This window comes from Arachis hypogaea, chromosome 5 (assembly GCF_003086295.3).
Source record: "Arachis hypogaea cultivar Tifrunner chromosome 5, arahy.Tifrunner.gnm2.J5K5, whole genome shotgun sequence".
Taxonomy (NCBI): Eukaryota; Viridiplantae; Streptophyta; class Magnoliopsida; order Fabales; family Fabaceae; genus Arachis; species Arachis hypogaea.
In genome coordinates this window covers 113,403,669-113,427,360 of record NC_092040.1, presented here as the reverse complement: position 1 = coordinate 113,427,360, position 23,692 = coordinate 113,403,669, and the positions used below count along the sequence as shown (strand labels likewise).

General features: G+C 35.5%; 1 protein-coding gene, 1 long non-coding RNA gene and 1 pseudogene across 2 annotated transcripts; all 3 read left to right on the top strand.

Annotated features, from left to right (window-relative positions):
• The first annotated feature begins 512 nt into the window (after nt 1-512).
• Nucleotides 513-1,456, top strand: LOC140173162 (uncharacterized). The gene is made up of 2 exons (XR_011881589.1): nt 513-656; nt 797-1,456. It is a non-coding gene; the product is annotated as an uncharacterized lncRNA (long non-coding RNA).
• Nucleotides 1,457-4,624: 3,168 nt separating this feature from the next.
• Nucleotides 4,625-6,403, top strand: LOC112804034 (G2/mitotic-specific cyclin S13-7-like; annotated as a pseudogene).
• A 14,082-nt stretch (nt 6,404-20,485) lies between these two features.
• LOC112804033 (protein DETOXIFICATION 35-like) lies at nt 20,486-21,007 on the top strand. The gene has a single exon (XM_025847469.3). It carries the CDS (start codon nt 20,486-20,488, stop codon nt 21,005-21,007), a length of 522 nt encoding a protein of 173 aa, XP_025703254.2.
• Nucleotides 21,008-23,692: the final 2,685 nt, after the last annotated feature.

Here is a 23,692-nt window from a genome sequence, read left to right as displayed (position 1 = left end):
GGTTGATCCTGTATCATAGATTCTACACGCTCTATTCTACATTATTAACCAACACTTCCATCTGAACCATTAACATATTTTAATTTATATATGCACGATTCACATGCTTGCCATACCAAATTCCGTCTTCGTACGTTGCCATACGGGAACACCTTCCTATAATATTACATACCAGGTGCATTGGTATTTGCAATGGCAAGTGCTGTAGAATCTATAAAGATGGTTTTCGAATAAGGAGAGAGGTTGAAATTGAGAAAATCCATCAGGAAATACTAGCTTGCTATTGAAAATGTATCAATCTACATAACAAAATCCGTTTGATCCAAAAGTAATGATGGAATTTGGAGTGCAACCTCCACGGCCCAACCCAACTATCACCAACTTTCTTGCTTCAACATCAATCAGATCCATTCGACCAAAAAAAAAAACATCAATCAGATCCTACCCCAAACAAACAATAATAATTGAGCAAAGTCTTCCATATAGGTTGATACTTAATATCTATATGCGTTGATTTTTGCTGGAAGTTGTAAGCGACAAGTGTCCTATGGAGGAGACAAAGGCTGCCTTGACAGCTTGTGGTGCAGCGGAAAGCTTGGTAGGTTGGTCAGGTGGTTTAGAAGTGAGAGGCAAGTGAGTTAGGATTATTGGCATGAGTAAGTAGTAAATTTTTTGTTGTTTTTGGGCTTTTGAAAGCCTGGAAAAACCAACCCGACCCGAAAAGAAAATATGTGATCCACCATTCAATGATTGAGCCCTTATTATTCTCAGTCATTGGTTTTATCTTTTTGGACAGGTTCAGGCCCCAAAAGCAAGCCCGAACTGACCGAACCCGCTATCCGATCCGGTTGAATATGAAAAAAAAAACTAGTCTCCTTCATTCTCCATGGCTGCCGCTACTGTTCTGCGAAGGAGAGAAGACCGCAGCTCGTCACGCTCGTTTCCTCCTCGTGTGGCCCGCTTCGCATCGCCGTCAGCCGTGAGAGAAGTTCCACAAAGACACGCCATCTTCTTTAACGCGCAGGAGAAGGACCAGAGGAGGCGCGTTCTTCTTTGACCCCGTGACCGCGCCGAGGATGACGAAGAGGAGATCCAGAAAATGCGCCATCATCTAAGACCCGGTGACCCACAGCGTGAATCTGATGTGACCTGCTTGATCGACTTGAAACAGAGAGTTTGTTGTTGAAGTCTTGTTCTTGCGTCTTTCGCCGTCGACAAAGAAAACTACAATCGGTCCGTGACGTGGCTTCGGGTGAGCACAGTAGTTAATTCCCATGGTGGCTGTTCCATTCTATATTTATAATGATATAGATGTGCGCTGTGCTTGAAACAATTCATCTAATTTTCTGAGTTTCATAGTTGTTGATGACAATGTTTTTCTCTAAAGTAATAATCTCTACAATTTGTAATGGGCACTTGCTTGATCAAATGTGATTTAATTACTGTTGAATTTTCAGTTGAGCTAGATTATTAGGTAGTTTGTTTCCGGCTCTGGGAATCCATCAATCCAAGACAAGGCAAAGTGGGAGATCTTTCTGTTTTGGGGCTTTGAGGTGTTGATTTTTTCTTATCCTTTTGTCAGGATTGAGGTTGTTTTCTTATTAAAAAAATTATTATTCTAGCCATTTTTATCTTACAAAAGGTCTAAGAGATATTATTCAAGTTGTTTTAAATTGTTCTTTTTTATAGGCCCATAAAATACTCATCATAATATAAAGTGAATAGGTCCAACTACTTCTTAATTGCACTACTTTTAATTAGTCTAATAAATTTTCAATTAATCTCAAAAAGTAACACCCCATTCCTGCTGACTAGAGATGTTCATAAGTCGGTGAAACCGGGTTTGATGTGATCCAGACTCGACTCGAAATATATATTGGACTTATTTATTAGATCCAAATCCGATCATAGACCCGATGAAATGTATACACTTCTAGGTCACGATTATATCGGATAAAAATTGAGTAAAAATTAGACCATTAACATTAGATTAACCGGATAAAAATATCCAAATTTTCAAGACTCAAACCATTATTTGACATGATAATTAAAATTCACTTAAAAAAATATAACAAAAACCAATCATTCTCTAAAATTAAAGCATAACCATAATCAATATTAATATTGTCTAATAACATTAAATATTTAAATCAATACAAATAACACAATATTATGCATTAGTCTAAAATCTTATACATTTTAAACATAAAACATTAACTTATAGTCTTATAATGACTAATAACACAAATATTAAGGTTTATAATATTTAAATTTCACATAATAATAATTATCATCTATCACTAATAATACAAAATATTAATTGTGTATGATGACCGAGTCACCAGGCTGAGTTCGGGTGACTCGAGCTATGGGTCGAACCCGATCTAAAATAATGATCGGATCTATTTTTGAGACTCTTACCCGTCCCTAAATTCAAAAAAATCACACCAAATTAATTTTTAAAGTGTTCAGAGTCGGACCAAATTTTCGAACAAGGCCATAAACACCCCTACTGCTGACAACTACTGATGCTAGTATTCCTGCGACTGAAGCAACCACAGAATTTCTCCCATTGACCCATTTAATGGATACATGTCATTCTAAAATTCAAACAGCACAATTCCCCATGTCTATACCAAAAAATTTGTCTAATAATTAATCAGTAGAGACATATAAGATATAACACGACATATAAATTATTAAAGTAGAGTTGGGTTGAATGAATACCAGTAAATTGTGTTCTAAGTGTTGAATGAGAAGTTGTGCATAGTGAAGAGGGGTATAGATTTGGCATGTTGGGTACAATTGTGACACGAAATAATTGTTTATGTAATCATTGTTGCCAATGTTCACATAATACAAGCATTTGCTAAGATATTCCTGAACTTTGTTCATACCTCCTAGTGTGCTGGGAATTCTGTAAATAATTATTCTGTGATGTGTTATTTGTAGTCTTACATTCAGCACAGTTAGGGCTAGCAATGAATAAAGTAAGGTAGGATTCAAACTCTATCCTAATTCTATTTGTGGGTTGAAAATTTTATTAAAATTCTGCCATATTATACTCGTAGATTGAGAATCTCTCAACCCTAACCCTACCCGTATCCTAAAATTTTAAATTCTACCTACCTTATCCTACCCGCAGAAATATCAAATTTTTTCAAAGTAAATATAAAATTCAATTATTTTAAATTTTATACGTATTAATAACATAAAAAATAAAAAACTAATACTCTAAATTATTAAATTAACTCACTAATTTAGTGGTTGTTCACTTGTTATAAGTCATTACATAACAGATGTTGTGGGTTCAACTCTTACTTCTTTCATTATATATATGCGTACCCTACCCTACCCGTAGGCATACACAAACCGTACCCCACTCTACCACCCAAAGTATTTATAGTTACTAAACTATATATTAAAGTTGAAGAATTATTAAAGAAATAAATTATATTAATAATATTAAATATTTAATTATAATAATAATAAATAATGAGATTAATTAAGATGATAAAATAAAATATTTTTAATTAATAATGAAACTAAAAACATTTTTTTTAGTTGCGTATGACAAATTGTATTTTAGAAAAAAAAATTATTCAATAAATCTTTCATATTCTCATTATATATTTTATAGATTACTTAATGATTATTCAATCATTTAATAAAAGAAATACTGAAAATTAATTTCAATAATAATAATAATAATAAAATTAATTATTTAGATAGATAAACGTACAAAATATATTATTATTTTAGTTGATTTGTAATTCAATTTATGCTTAAAAATTAATTACCAAAATGCATGTTTAGTACAAAATTTTTTAATTTACTAGTAAATATTAAAGTTGAATAGAAAAAAATATTTAAGGGTATAAATTTCAATTCAAGCGAATGTAACTAACGTATAAGACAATTATTTTTTATGATATAATATTATATAATTAGATGTACGTGTACAACTATTTTATACTAATAATGTATTAAAATTTTATTTTAGAAGATAAAAAATATATATAAAACAAATATTTTAACATAATTTAATAGTTTTTTTAATGTGAAGACAAATATAATTTTTTTAACAGGAATATATATATATATATATATATATATATATATATATATTTATCATAGAAGGCTTCATTGTCTAAAATCATACATTCATGAGCGTTCACAGCCTCACAAATTAAAGCATGATTCGTCCCTGGCACGGAGTATGGAGTACTTGGTCTTGTACTCTAATTTAATTTATGCAATTTTAATAATTATTTTTAAATTCTCTAGTTCTCTTTTTTTGTGCTATCTCAATTTTTTTATCTATGATGTTTTTCTTATTTTTTTTATAACTTTTATAGTATTTAGAGCCACTAATTTTCATTTGATTCATGATGAAAATCAAATTTTTAGATTTAACAAAAAAAATCTTCTCACCCATTATTAAAAAATTCAATGAAAATAACTACTTTACTTTGAGAGATATTTTGGTATTCTTACATAGCATGACTGATAAAGGAAAAGAAACTATTGTCGATAAGCTGAATGTTGTATCAAAAGAAAATTTAGTTACTATCTCTTCTTATTATAAGCATTAATCACTATTTTGTTGAACCCTGTTCAAATAATGGACGTGGAATTGAAACTAACTTTTTGGTAAGAGAAAAAAAGCACCACATGACTACGCAAATAATAGAAAAAGGGATTGAAGATTGATAACTATAACGAATTTTGTCGGGATTTTTTCTAAAATAAAAAAATTATTATCTTTTCAAATCTAATATTCCAACCTTAATTTTAGGAATGTGATTTTTTTTTGTTAGAGTGACTCTATGATTTTATAGAATTCACACCTCTGCGAAACTTTTAAAAATTTTAATTTTTAAATCATTATTATCGTTTTTAATAGACAATGACTTTTTCGATATAAGAGGCACATTATCATGTTTCTAGAAATACACAAATATATGTAAATAAGTCATATTTAATCAGGACTTTTTAAGAAGCTACTCAGATAAAGATATTGAAAACGTCTTTTTATAAAGATATTTTTTAATAATTAAAATTTAATATTTTACTATACATAATTATTCAATTATTTTTTAATTACATTTAAGTAAATTACACTTAATCACACTATTTTGATTTTAAATAAATTTATTTTTTATAATTTTACTTTTAAAAAATTTTTACTCAACATAAAATGTTTCTAAAATGATTAGAATTATATTATTTTATTATACATGTATCATTTTTTTTATAAATTTATGTACTAGTTATTCTACAAACATCTTATGAGGGTAAAATTTTTTTAGAATAAAATTATAAAAAAATAAATTTATTTAGAATAAAATAATGTGATTAAATGTAATTTACTTAAAATGTGATCGTAAAAGATTGATATTGGTGAAACATAAAATTAAAATTTATTTTTATATATAGTTTTTGTTCCTAATGTGTTCCTCCTATTTAAGTTTTTAATGTTTTAAAAACAAAAACATACTTTAGTCTCTATATTCAATAACATGCAAGTTTGGCGATTGATGATGAATAAGGAAGAATGAGAGCCGTCCACATGATTACATAGACTCACAAGAGAGATCAATGAAAAGATGAGAGTTATATTGGTTGTTGGCTCACAGATTTGCACACCAAGTTTGATCTCTCTAATGAGACACTTTATCTCACCATCAACATCATTGATAGATTCTTAGCAGTGACGACTGTGCCAAGAACGGAACTCCAAGTGGTTGGGATCAGTGCCATGCTCATGGCATCCAAGTATGAAGAAATCTGGCCCCGGAGGTGAATGGACTTTGACTGTGCCTACTCCATTTGTTTTCCTTGTTCGTTTCATCAAGGCTGAAGTTCCAGATCAGCAGGTGTCTGTGAAACATTATGCCTTACACTTAATTCATTTTTTCCTTCTTTTTTTCATAGTAATAATAATAATGTCTAATAATTATTCTGCTTTTAAAATTACCACAGCTGGAGAACATGGCACACTTTCTATCTGAGTTGGGAATGATGCATTATGCAACCTTAATGTACTGTCCATCAATGGTTGCAGCCTCAGCAGTTTTTGCAGCTAGATGTACACTTAACAAGACACCTCTTTGGAGTGACACACTTAAGCTATACACCGGTTACACACAAGAACAACTTATGTAAGTACATAAAATATTATTTGTCTTTAGGATATATGATTGTTGTTACTTTAATTAACTGTGTTTTGTTTGTTGTTGTTACACAGGGATTGTGCTGGGCTACTAGTGAGTTTTCACTCGAATGTTGGGAATGGGAAGTTGAAGGTTTTGTACAGAAAATACTCAGATCCCCTTTGCTTCCACCAGCTAAATATCTTCTCCCGGAAGCGTCTTCTTCCTCTTCTGGCTCTACACATTGACCATAACAAAATGTTGAATGAAGCAGCAGAAAAAAAGACAAGAGTAGTAGAGTTTCTTTGATGTGTTAGGGGGGATTTGGCAATAACCATTTGTTAATTATACGTGTTATATTTTTTTAGAAGCCAGCCATATGACTCATATGGCTTCTAAAAAAATATAACGAGTACAATTAACAATAGTTGATTAGTATATGAGTAATTGAGTTGCAAATTTCTATAGTTGTTCTCTCATTCTCTCCTTCCTTCTTCTTTCTTCTCGGTAGTTATTTCTCTTCTTCTTTCTTCTCCTTCCTTCTGTGATCATGTGTTATTGTTGTTATGCTATGGTTTGAGAAAAGTTTTATCATACATGATGCAACGATTATCGTAGGTGTCAATTGCTTCATCAATGAACAGAAGTGTGCAATTGAATCCTCTTAAGTCATTAGTTGATGAATGTGTTAGATGCTACGGCGACTTGGAAACTGGGAAGACGTTGAACGATGTTGTCACAGGGAATTACTTTGTGCTTGCAACTGTTTTCCCTTCTACGAAGGTTTGTCTTCCTAGTATCTAATTGCAACCATTTTATTTGTAGATTGTTTCATGCAAAGGAATACATACAATAGAGAAGCTAAAATTGACAATTTTTCTTTTTTGTAGTAATTTTCCCGGCTACACATTATGCTCAACGTGCTCAACTTGCTTAAGAAATATCTGATTTTACAATTTCATCAAGAGACTGAAGTTAGAAAAGCCATAGAGAAAATTACTTCATGTATCCACAACACAGAATGCTCTATCAAACAGTTATTATTAAAATTATTAATTAGTAATTTGCCTAATGTGGTTTATTTGTATGTATATTATCTCTTAACAAATCTTGGAAAACATAAATAGGATGCTAAAGATGATGTTTTGCTCCTTTGAGTTATGGCAGATAGTGGCTTTCATATGCGGAGAAGACAATGGCTTCACCATAATGATAGGGTTCATATAATGTATAAACAGTATATCTATCTTTGCCAAATGATTTACTTTGTGACCCTTACAATTCTACACAGGTTTTGAAGAATGGACTATGTCTGTCCTCAAATATTTCTTGTACAATGGGATGTCCTCCTTTGGGTAAGTACAGAAACAGTACTTATCTGGTCTTGCAAATGGGAGCAATGAACTGCATTATACAGAAAGTAATTGTCTCTCTATACATAATTGCAAGGAATTGTATCTACAGGTTGCTCCTCATAAGGATGGATTGTTCTTGTCATTTGAGGCCTCTATTCCATTGCATACAAAATTACCTGCCTTAAAATTCATAATCCATGCATATCATTGATATTATACAAACATGTAATTGTCAGAGTGCAAATTCTCTCATGTGAATTTTTTAGCATGATTTGGTTATATGTGAATTTTTTAAATTTAACACATGTCAAACTTCACAACTCACACTTGTAAGAACAACAATATCCTGCACGGAATTGATGTTAAGCATTGTTTCTTTCCTTTTTTTTTTCAATTTGCTGATGATGATGATGGTCTATAATTATAATCTTCTTGTTAAGTGGGTGTTAAGTTCTATTTTCCTCAATTATTTTAATGTTTTTTTCTCTTTTTTAACAGAATAGATCTCAAACAGAAAATGAGAGTTATTGCTTATTTAATTTTACATTTTGAATTAATGAATGACCTTATGATTAAGTTGTTGATGATTTGCTATGTTTTGATTATATTGCAATTGAAAAAAAATAAAAAGAAAATGGTTGATAGTTATAGTGGGCAAGTAGTAATGGATGTTAATATCGGTAGGATTATTTATTTTAGTGATATAGAAAACCTAAGAATGGATAAACGTGCCTTTTATGCATTGTGTAACATACTTAGAGGGATTGAAAGGGTAGAACCAAGTAGGAATATGAGTGTAGAAAAAATAGTTGCCATGTTTTTACATATTATAGTATATGACATCAAAATTAGAATAATAAAAAGACAATTTGTGAGATATGAAGAAACAATTAGTAGGCGATTTAATGATGTATTGCTTGCTATTTTGAGATGTCATAATCTCTTACAAAAGAAACCTCAACCATTTAGTCAGGATAGAATGGATGAACGATGGAAATGGTTTAAGGTAATTTATCTTACTAATGTTATTAAACCTAATATGCTTGGTGTGTTTTAGGATTGAGTTAATTGATTTTTTTTTTAATTTTAGAATTGCCTAGAAACCTTAGATGGTACCCATATCAAAGTTAATATCCTTGAGGCTGATAAACCTAGATATTGAAACAGAAAAGGTGACATAACAACCAATGTATTTGGAGTGGTTGCTCCCGATATACAATTTATCTATGTATTGGTGGGTTGGGAGGGTTCGACTGCGGATTCTAGGATATTGTGAGTTGCACTATTTCGCAATGGGTTTAGTGTTCCCCAAGGTATTTTATTGAGACTTTAGTATGTTATCAAAGTAACCATTTGATCTTTCATTAATTTTGTTCAATTTTATATGTCACACTAGGTCATTACTACTTATGTGATGCTGGATAGTGGATACATGAATTGTGAAGGATTTTTAGCACCTTATAGAGAACAAAATTATCATTTGAGTGAGTTTAATCCACATAATCAACCCCGTATAGCCCAAGAACTTTTTAATATGAAACACTCACAAACTAGAAATGTCATTGAAAGGGGCATTTGGAGTATTAAAAGCAAGACGAAAAATTTGAAGGGAAATATCATTTTATCCTATTAAGACTCAATGAAGAGTTATAATTGCATGTTGTCTTTTGCATAATCACATTAGAAGAGTGATGGTCGTGGATCCTATTGATGAGATAGCAGATTAAAATATGCTTGGCGTAGATGGTGGGACGATCCTCCATATTGCGACGAGCGATGCTTGGGGTAAATGGAGGGATCAATTTGCACAAGAAATGTGGAACCAATGAAGGAGAAGACATCATATTTGATAATTGTGTTCATTTTTCTATGTGTAAGGCTGTCTATTCTCTATTGTACTATTGATTCCATTTTATTGATGTGTTTGCGTTCTTGTACAAGAATTGTGCATGTATGCTTGCAGCTGCTAGTAAGTTTTAACTTTTGAGATTTCTTTGTAACTTTAATTTGGATAATAGTAAAGCTTTTAATACATATGTCGTTAGAATTGTTGAATTTTATTTTATATAAGTTTAACTATGAATTATGAGACGAATTATAAATTATGGAATTTTTGAAAATTTAGATAAGTATTTTATGTTAATATTAATTGTGATAAGGTTAATTTAGAAAATAATTTTAACTAAAGATATTTGTTATTAGGGATATTTTAATAAATTAAAAAATTTAGAATCAATAATAATTTAGCTAAAGAGAGAGAAACGCACGAGATGATCTCCTATCAAAACCGGCGAGCACAAAGCTAGGAACGGGTAACCAATCTCTTATTCAAGGTTTGGTGAAAGGGCCCACAGTAACGTTGCATACAACCCGGGCGGATGACTCCCCCTCATGGATGGACTCGATCACCGACTTTCTGGAAAATGGTAAACTCCCTGATGACAAAAAGACAGCGAAGGCACTGAGAAGAGAAGCGGCCAAGTACACAATAATACAAGGCCAACTGTTTAAGAAAGGGCTCAACCAACCTCTATTGAAGTGCCTACGCCCCGACCAAACGGACTACGTGTTAAGCGAAGTCCAAGAGGGGTGTTGCGGCCACCACATCGGAGGGAAGGCCTTAGCTTGAAAACTCGTCAGGACTGGTTACTACTGGCCCTCTATGATGGTGGATTCTAAAGAGTTTTTGAGGAAATGCAGAAGATGCCAGGAGAACGTCACTTTTACAGAGCGGCGGCGGCTGAACTGAGCCTACTGATGGCCTCCCGGACATTCTCCTAATGGGGAGTCGACCTGTTAGGGCCTTTTCCGGTCGGACCTGAACAGGTCAAATACCTAATTGTCGCCATCGACTACTATACCAAGTGGGTGGAGGCCGAGTCATTGGCCAGCATATCCTCGACAAATTGCCGAAAGTTCATGTGGAGACAAGTAATAGCCAGATTTGGAATTGGAGAGGTCGTCATCTCGGACAACGGGACACAGTTTGCCGACAAAAAATTTGGAGAATTTCTCGCCGGCTTGGGCATCAAGCAGAAATTCTCATCCATTGAGCACCCCCAAACTAACAGCCAAGTCGAAGCAACAAACAAGATCATCCTACAAGGCCTCAAAAAGCGACTTGACCAAAAGAAGGGAGCCTGGACAGACGAGCTAGCATCGGTCCTCTGGTCCTATCGCACAATGCAGCGGTCATCTACCAGGGGACGCCCTTCCGACTCACTTACGGGGTTGACACGATAATACATGTAGAGATTGGGGAACCAAGTCCACGACTATGCTTGGGAGGAGTTGAGGAAGTCGTGGAGAAGGACTTGATAGACGAAACGAAGGAAATGACCCACTTGTCGGAGACGGCGTTGAAACAAAGGATGACCCTACATTACAACGCCAGCGTATTAAAAAGAGATTTTGAGCCGAATGACCTAGTCTTGCGACACAACGACGTGGGTCTCCCAACACCAGGAGAAGGAAGTTGGCTGCAAATTGGGAAGGTCCATACAGGAAGTGGTCGGCAGTGGTGCCTATAAGCTGGAATGACTGGACGGAAGGGAGGTTCCCAAAACGTAGAACGCGAGAAACCTAAAAACATTATTCTCCTAGAGGCCGAAGTACACCCGACGGGCAGGCGATGTACCGGTTTAGTATGACTCGTTGCACTTCATATTGCATTACCTCCCATTAGTTGTTTATTTGCAATTCATCATGATATAATCATGTTAAGGCTACGCTAGTTTTCTCTTTTTTCGTTTCATATTTTAATATTATTCAAATTATTCAAATTACTTTGCCAAGTAAAGGTAACCAATTCCATAACGACACGGCATCCCGAGACTGATCACTCCAAGAACCACTGAAGTCGCAAACGCTACAACAAACGGCTACTAAATAAGGCCAAGTTTCAGGTACTCAAACAAAAAAGCCTCGATCTGGCTTCGTTAATTACCAACGAAACGGTAAGCAAGGGCAAGCAAATAGTTAATTACCAATAAAACGGTAAACAAACACAGCAGCAAGTCGTTAAAACGGTAAACAAGCAATTTGTTAACTACCGACAAAACGGTAAACAAGTTCGCTAAAACTACTCAAGTATTCAAAGATCTACACAAATTATAAAAATCCAAACAAGATACAACAAGTGAGATTACATCACTTTTTTGGGATATCGACAATCTTGCCATCCTTAATGGTTTTAAAGACGCTGACGGCCGAGGTATTAAAATCGGGAGCTAACAGCTTCACTTGAGCCTTGATCGCCTCCTCGGTCACCAGGATGGCATTCTTACCTTACTTCACAGTCTCTTGTACTTTTTCTTCAAAGCAGCTGCCTCAGTCTTGGCTGTAGTTGCCGACGAGAGGGCCTCATCACACTCTTTCTCGAGCTCCTTCACCCGACCCTGAGCAGCGTTGAGTTGGCCCTCCAAGCTAAGCTCTCGCTCGGTAAGTCGCGCTACGGCAGCATCGAAAGTCTTAACCTTCTCTTCAGAAGCAGCCAACTGTGCCTGCAACAACTTCACCTCTACTTTATACTTTTCATTGGCGCTGACGTACAATTGAAGCTTGTTTTCCAGATTCTGAGCTCCCGCCAAGATGGTCTCTGCCTTCCTTGCTATGGCAGCGGCTCGGAGCAAAGTGCAGTACACCCATTTGACTTGAGAAGCAAGGTCCCCACCAAAGAAGAAGTCCCCTGTACCAGATAGGAGCTGGGAATCGATAAAGCTAATAGCATCAAAGTTTTTCTCCATCACCGTGAGGACCCCCTCAAGGCTGGAGGACGATTTCCTTTTCCTCGGGTTCTCAACGACGATAACCTCAGGACCTCCACCCTCCGTTTCGACCTCTGGTCGGGGACTTAGACCAGAGCTGGTCCCAGCTGCCTCTCCTTGCGTAGGTTGGGACTGGGCCTCGGCCTCGGCAGCAGAAGGGTGAGGCACCTCATTAGTACGGGTGGCGAAATCGTCATCGCTGCCCTCGAGCAGAAATGTGTTGAATAAAGCATCGAGTCCAACCTGCTCGCCAGCCATTAATACTGAAACAATGGACGAAAGCTCGTTAGTCGGCAAAACGGTTAATCAAGCAACGAAAAATAACAAACACGAGCAAACAACCAAACGACCACACACCTATATAACTCCTAGCCATATCCTGATCACCCATGAGGAGATGGGGGTTAACATGATTCTTGCCAAAGATGGCCAACAGAACGTCGGCAAATTTCTTATTCTCGGGAGACAACCCTTTGTATGTCACCTTTGTGAAGGTGTTAGCACCTGCCCCGAAACTCCAATAAGTTGGGATGCGGCGTTCCCCTCCAAGGTCAACCAGAAGGGATGCCGACCTTCGGTGGGATAGACCTTGAAGTACTTATCTTTAAAACCATGATAAGAATCCTCAAACAGGCTAAAAATCCTCTGACCTTGTACAGACCGGAAAGACATGAAGCCTTTCCTGACCCTTCCCTCTTTAGAAGGGTTTGTTAAGGTAAAGAGAAACATTAAAACCTCAACGGAGACCTACAACTCTAAATATTCACAGACCATCTCGAAACAACGGATAGAAGCCCAGCTGTTTGGATGCAGTTGGGATGGTGCTACGTCGCATCGGTTTAGCAGCGCCATCTGAAAAGGGTAGAAGGGTATGTGAATGTCCAAATGGGTGAACATCGCTTTGTATACCCAGATCCAATCGGCGATCCGGGGAGTGTGCAGGTTTAGATGGAATATCCGCTCGTGGTCAGCGGGAATGAAAACCTCGTAGTTAGCTTCTTCGGGGCCTCCTCCACAGAGGTAATCAGCTTGTCGGAACTCCTCAACTGCAAGTTCCTCTAAAGACATCTGATTGGGGATATCCTTCACGTCCAAGGTCACCCAAGCATATCGGTCGTAGGGTGCTCTCGCAACGGGAACCCTCGCGATGAGACGTTGGGCCATACCTACAGTGGCGCACCACTCAGAGTCAGTCTATGAGGTCGGGAGACTGGAATTAACACCAGAAACTACAGTTTGCCTATCCAGTATCTACAGTCAAACAACGGCTAAATCTATAGCCAAAACAAAGCCTAAAAAGCCAAAACCCAAAATGGATACCCCCTAATGTCTGCCTAATATTGGAACTATCCTAGCATGCAATGCAAAACAGGCAATACAGGCGTAGAAGCAACATGCAGAAAAACAACATAAAATGCAAAGTTAAAATAAGAAGAGAAGGAGAAAGGAAACTTACCAGGAGAGTGATGATCAAAGAAGAACTGGATAAATCAAAGAAGAATTGGGTAAATCTCAAGAAAATAGACAACACAGAGATAGACTCAAAGCAAAGAACTGCAGGAGAAATGAGAGAAAATGAGGGGAACGTGTTGATAGGGGGAAGTTAGAAACGTAAAGGGAGAAGGGAAACTGAAGTGGAAACTAACGCATAGGAAGCGCAAAAGACAAGGGTAAAGTGGACTTTTCACGCAGGGTTTAAATCAGCCATCAAGAGCATTAAATGTCGACACAAGGATCGAGGTGACGAGCCTCACTCGCACGTAGGGGGTACGCCCTTACCACGACTAATGACACACCGACCAAGCGACGATACATGTGAATAGAACGCGCCAACAATGGCGCTTATGGCCGTAGCCGCCATGTTGGGGGGCACTGTTCCGGCCCAGTCCGGCAGGTGCATTATCCGAACCAATCCGAGCGGCCGACCCGACGGGCCTCATGCACCCGGATTGCAACCCGGATACCTACTCCCTGGTAGCCAGTTATGCGACAGCTGGGAGAAGAAGCTTCCAGGAAAGGGACCTCCCCTGTGGGACCTGCCCTACTGACAAAGTATATATGGGAAGGGTCCTACCCCTCTCCCACGGTACGTCACTATCCCATTATTCTCACTGCCATCTGTACCATCTCTGACTTGAGTGTCGAAATGTCATTGCAGGTGGCACCCCCTCATACCGTAGCGGCTCGGGAGGTTGTGAAGTCTCCGCCCTCATCCCCTAGACCCAGATCAAGACTGGTTCCTACCATCACATCCCTAGAGCTCCACCGACCTGTTCGGAACCCGAAGAACCGAATATTATTATTAATAAATATATTTTAAGACTTTCGGCTATATGATTATTGTTAATATAGTTTTCTTTTAAGTTTTCTACTATTTTCACTACTTATTTATCTTTTTATGTGATCTATTCTATATATTGTTGATTTTCCCTCCATATGTTCCTACATGAATTTCTTAACACATTAATAAAAATTTAGTTAAAATGATAAATATTCTGTATTTTGCAAAATAAATAAATAAGGATGTAAGTTGAATGTGTGGTTGAATCACACATTTTTCTATTTATAACGGGATCAACTATTGATTATAGTTTATGCAATCAATCAATGATAGTTAAGTAATTAGTCAAGGTGATTAAGCATACTAATTATGTGGATTAGTTCATTCTAATCCTAACTGCTCCCGCTAAAATCTAAGAAGACAAAACACTATAGCATGATGATGAAGGCCCAACTTCCATGATAAAATCACTTTGAGATAACGTGCCACACAGTGCTTTTCATAATTGAGATAAGACTATAAACAAATTATGATCACATAAGGTTTGTTAGTTAGTATTGTTTGCAAGTTCATAACAAAATATTCATCACCCCTTTACTGAGTTCCAAGAATGGAGGAGACACCATTATTGGTTATGGAAGAATCTACCTCAGAGGCTGATTACATGGCAGTGAAGAGCTTCAAGGATGTCAAATTTGTGTTGCGCATAGAGACAGTGAAGTTATGGAAGATTGCAGCACCAATGGCACTCTCATCACTCTTTAATTTTCTCACAATTTCATCACTCAACATATATGCTGGCCATCTTGGAGACATTGTTCTCTCTTCAATATCTCTTTACTTTGGTGTAATCAGTGCCATCTATTTTACTTTGCTGGTTTGCTTCTCCCCATTCTTCCCAAACTTGCTGCTACATCTTTTAATTAATTAATGTCTATGTTCCCAAAACACACAATTAAAGATAAGGTTAAAACTTAGAAATATGTAACTTTATTCCCTTAAACTTTAGTCCTCATCTTATACTAATAACTACACTTAAAAGAGTAGTTAGTACTAAAATAGAGCATCCTGCGTCGCACCCAAAGAATATAATATAGGCAGTCTAACTTAATAATTATATCAGTAATTGATTTCGGTTTGAATTTTGTGACCTTAAAGTCACAACAGAGAACTCAACTGTTACTCCAGGACTCGCCTAAAAAATAATCGTTATAAAAATAATTAGACTTACTTTCAAATACTCTTTTCTTTGAACATAAATTTTGAATTTCTTATGAGATTATAGCCTATCTCACTATCACTGCCATAATTTAAAAAAACATGAAAGTACTGAAGAAAATCTCATGCCCTAAGCTGTTCAAGCTGTGATGTTGATGGTTTGATGAATCAGAAAGGATTAAGAGAGGGAGAGAGATAGGTTCTTCTCATTATTGGAGAGAATGAAAAATTCCCCTTAGAAAATATTTGTTGAGTTATTACACCTTATATACTATGTACTTTTTTTTATGTACTCTCACTAAAAAATAATTACAATGGTAAACCTATTATTGATAAAGAAATAATCTAGGTAACACCCTCCCGCAAGCTAGAATTGTGTAAATCTAACAATCCTAGCTTGGAAACATTGGCAAGAAAAGGACCCGGTGGCAGAGCTTTGGTAAGAAAATCAGCAAGTTGATCCTTGGAACGAACTGGCATAAGATGAATGAGACCAGACAAATGCTTTTCACGAACAATGTGGCAGTCCACTTCAATGTGTTTAGTTCTTTCATGAAAAATGGGATTATTGGCAATGTGAATGACTAACTGGTTGTCACAGAATAGAGTGATAGACTTTTGAAGCGGCAAGCCAATGAAATCCATTAAGAAAGATAACCAACTAGCTTCACAAGTGGCAACAGCAAGAGACCTATATTCAGCTTCTGCAGAGGACTTGGCAACTGTGGTTTGCTTTTTACTCTTCCAGCTAATGAGCGAGTTCCCAAGCATGAAGCAATAACCGGAAATGGAGCGACGAGTATCGGCACAGGTAGCCCAGTCAGCATCGGCAAATCCAGTGAGATGCAGATTAGAAGTAGAGGAGAAGAAGAGACCAGTTGCAGGTCGGCCTTTTAAATATCGGAGTACACGAAAAGCAGCCTGTAGGTGAGAAGTTGTTGCACAGTCCAAAAATTGGCTCAAACGTCCCACAGCATAAGAGATATCGGGTCTAGTATTTGTGAGGTAAAAGAGTCGGCCGATGAGCTGTCTGTAAACAGTATTGTCTGTTAAAATGGTACCTGATTCCTTTGAAAGTTTCTGACTATAATCAAATGGAGTAGAGAGAGGCTTGCAATCTAGATAACCAAAATCTCTGAGAAGGTCCATGGTGTACTTCCGCTGATAAATGTGAATTCCAGAGTTAGAGCGTGCTACTTCCATTTCCAAGAAGTATTTGAGATCACCAAGATCCTTTATTTTGAATTTGTCATCCAAATCTTGCTTGATGGAATTGATTTCACCAATGTCATTCCCGGTTAAAACCAAGTCATCAACATATACTAGAATGGCAGTGAAGCTTTGAGATTGTTTCTTAATGAAGAGTGAATGATCATCAAAAAATTGCTTATAACCAGCATCCACAAGAGTCTGAGTGAGCTTAATGTTCCATTGCCTGCTTGCTTGCTTAAGCCCATATAGAGATTTTTGCAATTTACAAACCAAACCTGGTTGTGACACAGCCAAACCGGGTGGTATCTTCATATAAACTTTTTTGTCCAAATCTCCATGAAGGAAGGCAGTGTTGACATCCAGCTGTTTCAAATGCCATTTCTTTGCCGCTGCTAATGCTAACATTACTCGTAGGGTAGTCATTTTGACAACTGGACTAAAAGTATCACCATAATCTACTCCTTGCACTTGAGTGAATCCTTTTGCAACTAGCCTCGCTTTGTGCCTTTCTATGGTGCCATCGGGATTGAATTTTACCCGAAAAACCCATTTGCAACCCACAACCTTCTTGTCTTTTGGGAGTTCAGTGAGACACCAAGTTCTGTTCTGATCTAGAGCTGTCAATTCATCTTGTATTGCCTTTCTCCAACATTCATGTGCAGCCGCTTCCTCATAAGTGCTAGGTTCTTGATTTGAGGTGATGGCTAGAGAAAGTGACTTATATTTCGGGGTTAGTTTATCATATGACAAGTGTTGTGAGATAGGATATAAAGAGTTAGAGTTGGAAACATTGCTAGAGTGAGCTGTGTGGGTTGTCATACAATGATAGTCCTTCAAATAAGCAGGCGGTTTCTTGACTCTTTCAGACTTTCTAGTAATGCAGTCATGTGTGATGTCAGAGTGTTGTGATGCAGGTGCATTATCAGTGTGTGGTGTGGTAATGGGTGCAATGGTGTGTGAGGAAATTGGTGAGTGCATTGAGCTTGAGAAATGTTCATTTGAATCTATGAGTGTGGTATGTGTGGGTGATTGCAAATGATGTGTGGATGGTGTATCATATTGAAAAAGATCAATGCATTGTGGAGTACGAATGGGCACTACAGAAATGTCAGTGCTAGTGGAATGTAAAAATGGAAAATGAGTTTCATAAAAAATTACATTTCTGGATATGAAAATTTCCTTTGATTTTAAATCAATAAGTCGAAAACCCTTTGTTCCTAATTTAAAACCAAGAAAAGCTGTTTTTCTGGCTCTTGGGTCTAATTTTGTTCTTGAATTTGTTAATGTGGAGGCATATGCAAGAGAACCAAATACTCTTAAATATGAAAGGTCAGGTAATTTGCCATACAAAAGCTTATAAGGACTAGCATTATTCAGGTTAGTGCTGGGCAGCCTATTAATTAGGTGAATGGCGTGAGCAACTACGTATTGCCAAAAACAATGTGGAATTCCTGATTGAAATAGCAGTGCTCTAGCAACACCTAAAATATGCTGGTGTTTTCTCTCTACAATCCCGTTTTGCTCTAGTGTTTCTACACAAGAAGTTTGGTGTAAAATTCCAGTTGATGCAAAAAAGGATTTTAGAGTGAATTCTGGCCCATTGTCGGTCCTTATACACTTAACTTGTTTTTCAAAATGTACTCTGACAAAATTCACAAAATTAATAACCAATTGTGATGCTTCAGATTTGGTTTTCATAAAAAAAATCCAAGTGAATTTGCTCTTACCATCCACCACACTCAAAAAATACCTATGTCCTTCATTGGAAGGGACAGAAATAGGACCCCAGATATCCATATGAACTAAATCAAAACAATCTTTTATTTTAGTTGTACTAAGATTAAAAGATAATTTCTTTTGTTTTGCAAAATGACATGAATCACAAGGAAAATTTGAAGCAATACTATCTATAAAAGGATAATACTTCTTCAGAAAAATTAATTTATGCATGGGTATGTGTCCTAATCTAAGATGCCAAATGTTGTTGTGCTCACTGTGTGAAGGTGTGGTGGGATGAGTAGTAGTAGTAGTTACTGCCAATGAAGCTTGCTTTGTTGGAAAAGGGGGAAAATGAGAGAATTCTGGTTCTCTACTCATTGTATATAACCCTTCTATACACTCAACAATGCCAATCATTTTTGATGTGGATCTATCTTGTATCTCACAACACTTATCATTGATTAACAATTGACAATGTAAGTTTGAGGTTAACTTTGACACAGATATCAATTTAAAATCAAAAGAAGGAATGTATAAAACATTTTTGAGAAAAAAATTTTTAGAAAATGTGATTATGCCAATGATGGTGCTAACAGTTTTGGTTCCATTTGGTAATATCACATTGATTGGATCAATATTTTGAAAACTTGCAAAATCTTTTAAGTCAAAAGTCACATGATCTGTTGCACCGGAATCAATGATCCATAGTGCAGATTTTGGAGTGATAATGCTCATAATTCTCGCATTAAAATGTAATGCAATGGTTTTACCTGGAGTGGAAGTGTGAATGGAATTAGTCAAAATTTGATTTGCATTATGAGGTTGTTGCTGCACACTTTTGTCTTTGATCAACTCTAACAAGGCAAATCTTTGCTCTGGAGTGAATCCAGATCTTGATATTCCAATGTTCTCTTGGAGACAATTGGGCTGGAATTGTTTGTCACTGAGTATATCATCATGCCCCTCAGTGATCACGTGATTGATGGTGGTGTTATGTTGCTGCCATTGGTAGAAGTGGGAGGAGTACCCATGCTTCTTATAGCATACATCTTCTGTGTGGCCTTGCTTGTTGCAATGAGAGCAAGCCAATGTAGCTCCACGATCTCTGCAATGGGAGGATCTGTTTGCCATGTTTGCCATTTTGAGAAATCAATGAATCACAGAGTAATAGGGATTCAGATCTTCTTCCTTCCAACTCGTTGATCGGAACAGCTATGTTCACCAAGAAAGAATCTTGCGAAATAGCCTCTCATCAAACTCTATTGGATGAGTTTGAAGGAAGAGGTAAGAATGGGGGAAAGAAAATGTCGAAAGAAAAATTAGGGATAGAAAGAGAATGGCAAAATTGGATTCGCAACTTTTTCTTTTTTTTTTTTTGATTCACAGCTTGGTTGTTCTCCACGCTCACCGCACCATGAAGAAAATCTCATGCCCTAAGCTGTTCAAGCTGTGATGTTGATGGTTTGATGAATCAGAAAGGATTAAGAGAGGGAGAGAGATAGGTTCTTCTCATTATTGGAGAGGATGAAAAATCCCCTTTAGAAAATATTTGTTGAGTTATTACACCTTATATACTATGTACTTTTTTTTATGTACTCTCACTAAAAAATAATTACAATGGTAAACCTATTATTGATAAAGAAATAATCTAGGTAACACCTTTTCGTCTAGTAGTTAAAACCAGATTATTAAATTAATTATTGAAAGATATATATATAGTCCTTGATACCAATGTTTATTGTTATATATTATTATTATTATTATTGATGAAGAAATTTGATGGAAAAATTGCAGGTTGGTATGTCATCTGCATTAGCAACACTATGTGGACAAGCTTATGGAGCAGGGCAAATTCAATCCACTGGAATTTATGTCCAAAGATCATGGATTGTGTTAGTTATGACCTGCATAATCCTCTTACCAACTCACATATATGCAACAGAAATCTTAAAGTTTCTTGGCCAAGACAAAGAAATAGCAAATCTTGCAGGCAAGTATGCAATGCAAGCAATTCCCACCATGTTCTCCTATGCTATTGTTTTTCCAATTCAAAGATTTCTTCAAGCACAGAGCAAGGTCAATGTGATCATGTTCATGTCACTTGTGTCACTAATACTACAAAATCTGTTGCTTTATATATTCATCTATGCAATGGAATTGGGTACAACAGGGTTAGCTATGGCCAATAACATCACATGTTGGTTCAGTCTCTTGTTGTGTATGTTGCTGGTTGGTGCAAGGAAGGTTGGAGTGGTTTTTCTTGGTTGGCTTTCAAAGATTTGTGGCCATTTACTTGGCTAAGCCTTTCTTTATCTCTTATGAATTGCTTGGAGCAATGGAATGGTACTTTCATTGTGTTGCTTGCTGGTCAACTAGACAACCCTACTATTTCTCTTGCTTCTTATAATATTTGGTGAGACAATCAAACTTAGATTGCTTAGGAATTAGGATACACCTTTCTCTATTATTGGTACTTATATAAGTAGAGATAGTCAATAATAATGTTAAAAAATTGGTAATTTTGAAGAAGTTTATAATCTTTCAACAGTGAAAAAGAAAATAATAATAATAAGTTATTTAAAATAACAATATTATTAGATTAGATCTCTTCTATTCTCTTTGTTACAAAACAGTTTTAGAATAGTGCTCGATTTTGCAATAAATAGGATTTATGATAGGAAAAAAATGTTAGAGGGTATCAATTTTTTTTTCAGTAATTAGCTATTAATGTTTAAAAGTGTGGGTTAAAAGTATGTTATTGAATTACTAGCCTAAAAAAATTGGATTAATGACTAAAAACAATAAATTTTAATGGCCCTTAAACGTTTCTGTAAAAAAATAGTTATTCAATAGATTTTAATTAGACTCAGCCACCAATACCAAAGTCATACTAAGTGGTTACTAAATCAATTATTAAGGGTTTAACGCCCGGTATTTTGGAAGTTGATCCTTTCTAGTGAAAAAAAAAATTGGATGGTGTTCAGTGTTTAATCTCACTTTTTATTATTCTCTCACTCCTCCTATTTATTTTTGCTCCCACTTATATAGAATTAAAGGTAATAAATCACACTCTATTCTCTCAAGTGTTAAAAAAAATAGAGAGGATCTATTTCCCGATATTTTTTAGATAATTTCTTGTAGTGCATGCTTTTCTCTACTAACATGTATTTATGTTCTAGCTTCAATATCTGTGGTTGGTACACCATGCTGATGCTTGGAGTCAATACTGCTATAAGGTGAGGGGACAAGCTAAGATTAGATACTAATATGAATGTAAATATTCCCTTTAATATTTAGGATTAGTCACTAATTATGGATTTTTCTGTGGCTCCAACATCAAGTGTTCGAATCTCTAACACACTTGGGATGTCGCATCCAAGAGCAGCCAAATACTCATTCTATGTGACAATGTCTCAGTCTCTCTTCATTGGAATTTTATTCTTGATTTTTGTTTTGCTGAGCAAAGAGCATCTAGCTCTCATCTTTACCAACAGCGAGGATATGATTAGAGCTGTGTGCGATTTAGCATACCTGCTTGCTGTAGCCATTCTTCTTAGTAGTCTCTCACAAGTTATATCAGGTATTTAATTACTTGCTTTGGTAAGTCCAAACTAAACCTACAAAGCACATAAAAAAAATTTGTATTTTATTTGGTAATAAACTAGGATAAGTTATAAAAGTTTAATTTTTTTATTTAAAAAATTTGAAAAAAAAATATAATAATAAAAAATAAATTATATCTCTTGTTAATGTATCTGTGTCTTTTCTGTTGGAATAAACACAAAATATACTAATTCAATTTCTCTAAACATAATGTCTCTATTAATATCTCATTTGTCAAACATAATTTTATGTTTCTGTATCAGTGTTTCGTGCATATATAATTAGGAAAAACAAAAGAATCCTCATTGTGTGTTTTATTAGGTGTGGCAATTGGGAGTGGATGGCAAGTTATGGTTGGATACATAAACTTGGCATGTCATTACATTGTTGGACTCTCTCTTGGCTATTTTCTGGGTTTCAATAAACATTTGGGGGTTAAGGTAATAATTAAGCATCTTCTAATAGCACATGCATATAAAATGTGTCTTCCTTTATTAAGAAATTTCAGAATTTCTCATAGGGTCTGTGGGGAGGCACAATGTGTGGCAGTATCATCCAGATTTTTGTGCTTATAGTCATTATTTGGAAGACCAACTGGACCAAGCAGGTAAATCAAATTTAGATCTTTTTAATTAATTAATGATTCATGTAATGCTAATTATCACACCAAGTTATTTATAATTAAGCTATATACGAGTTTAATTAACGTCAAATAAATATGATTGTAGGTGGAGCAAACAGCTAATCGCATGCGAATATGGGGCTCCAAGAATTTCCAGAAGGACATGATCTAAAATTGAAAGTGTGTTGGATATGTGTATAACTGTAATATAATATTCCATGGGGAATACTACGGTACAAATGTTAGATACAGATATTTTTTTAGTGCTTTTATTTAAGGACACGTGCCTTTGCTCTTTCCTGTAGCGATCAGAGCTTATAATCATGGCTTATGAAAAAACTGGCTTGGCTGAAAGGCTGAAACATACACTGTAACATGATTTATATTTTTTTTTGGACAGTGTGGTTTACATGTTGAGATGTCCAATTACTTTGTTTGGACTATTGGACTTATTTTCGTTTTGTCAGGCAAGTGTGACTCATTGTGTCCTTACTTTTTTAATAATTAAAAAAATTATTAGTATTATTATATGCTGGATCATTGATTAATTATATTAGTATATTAGACATAAAAATAAAATAAGTATTATTATTAGTATATTAGATATAAAAAAAATTATATGTAAGTAACTCATAATGTATAATGTGTATTGTAATATAATAGTAGTAAGTATTTTAAATAATAATAATATATTACATATAAATATGTAATAAATTTATAATAAATATAGACTAAAATCAAAATAATAGTTAGTCTATTTA

What these genes read in the sequence shown, in the direction of transcription:
- LOC112804033 (XM_025847469.3), top strand. Translation starts at nt 20,486, where the DNA reads ATGGAAAAATTGCAGGTTGGTATGTCATCTGCATTAGCAACACTATGT.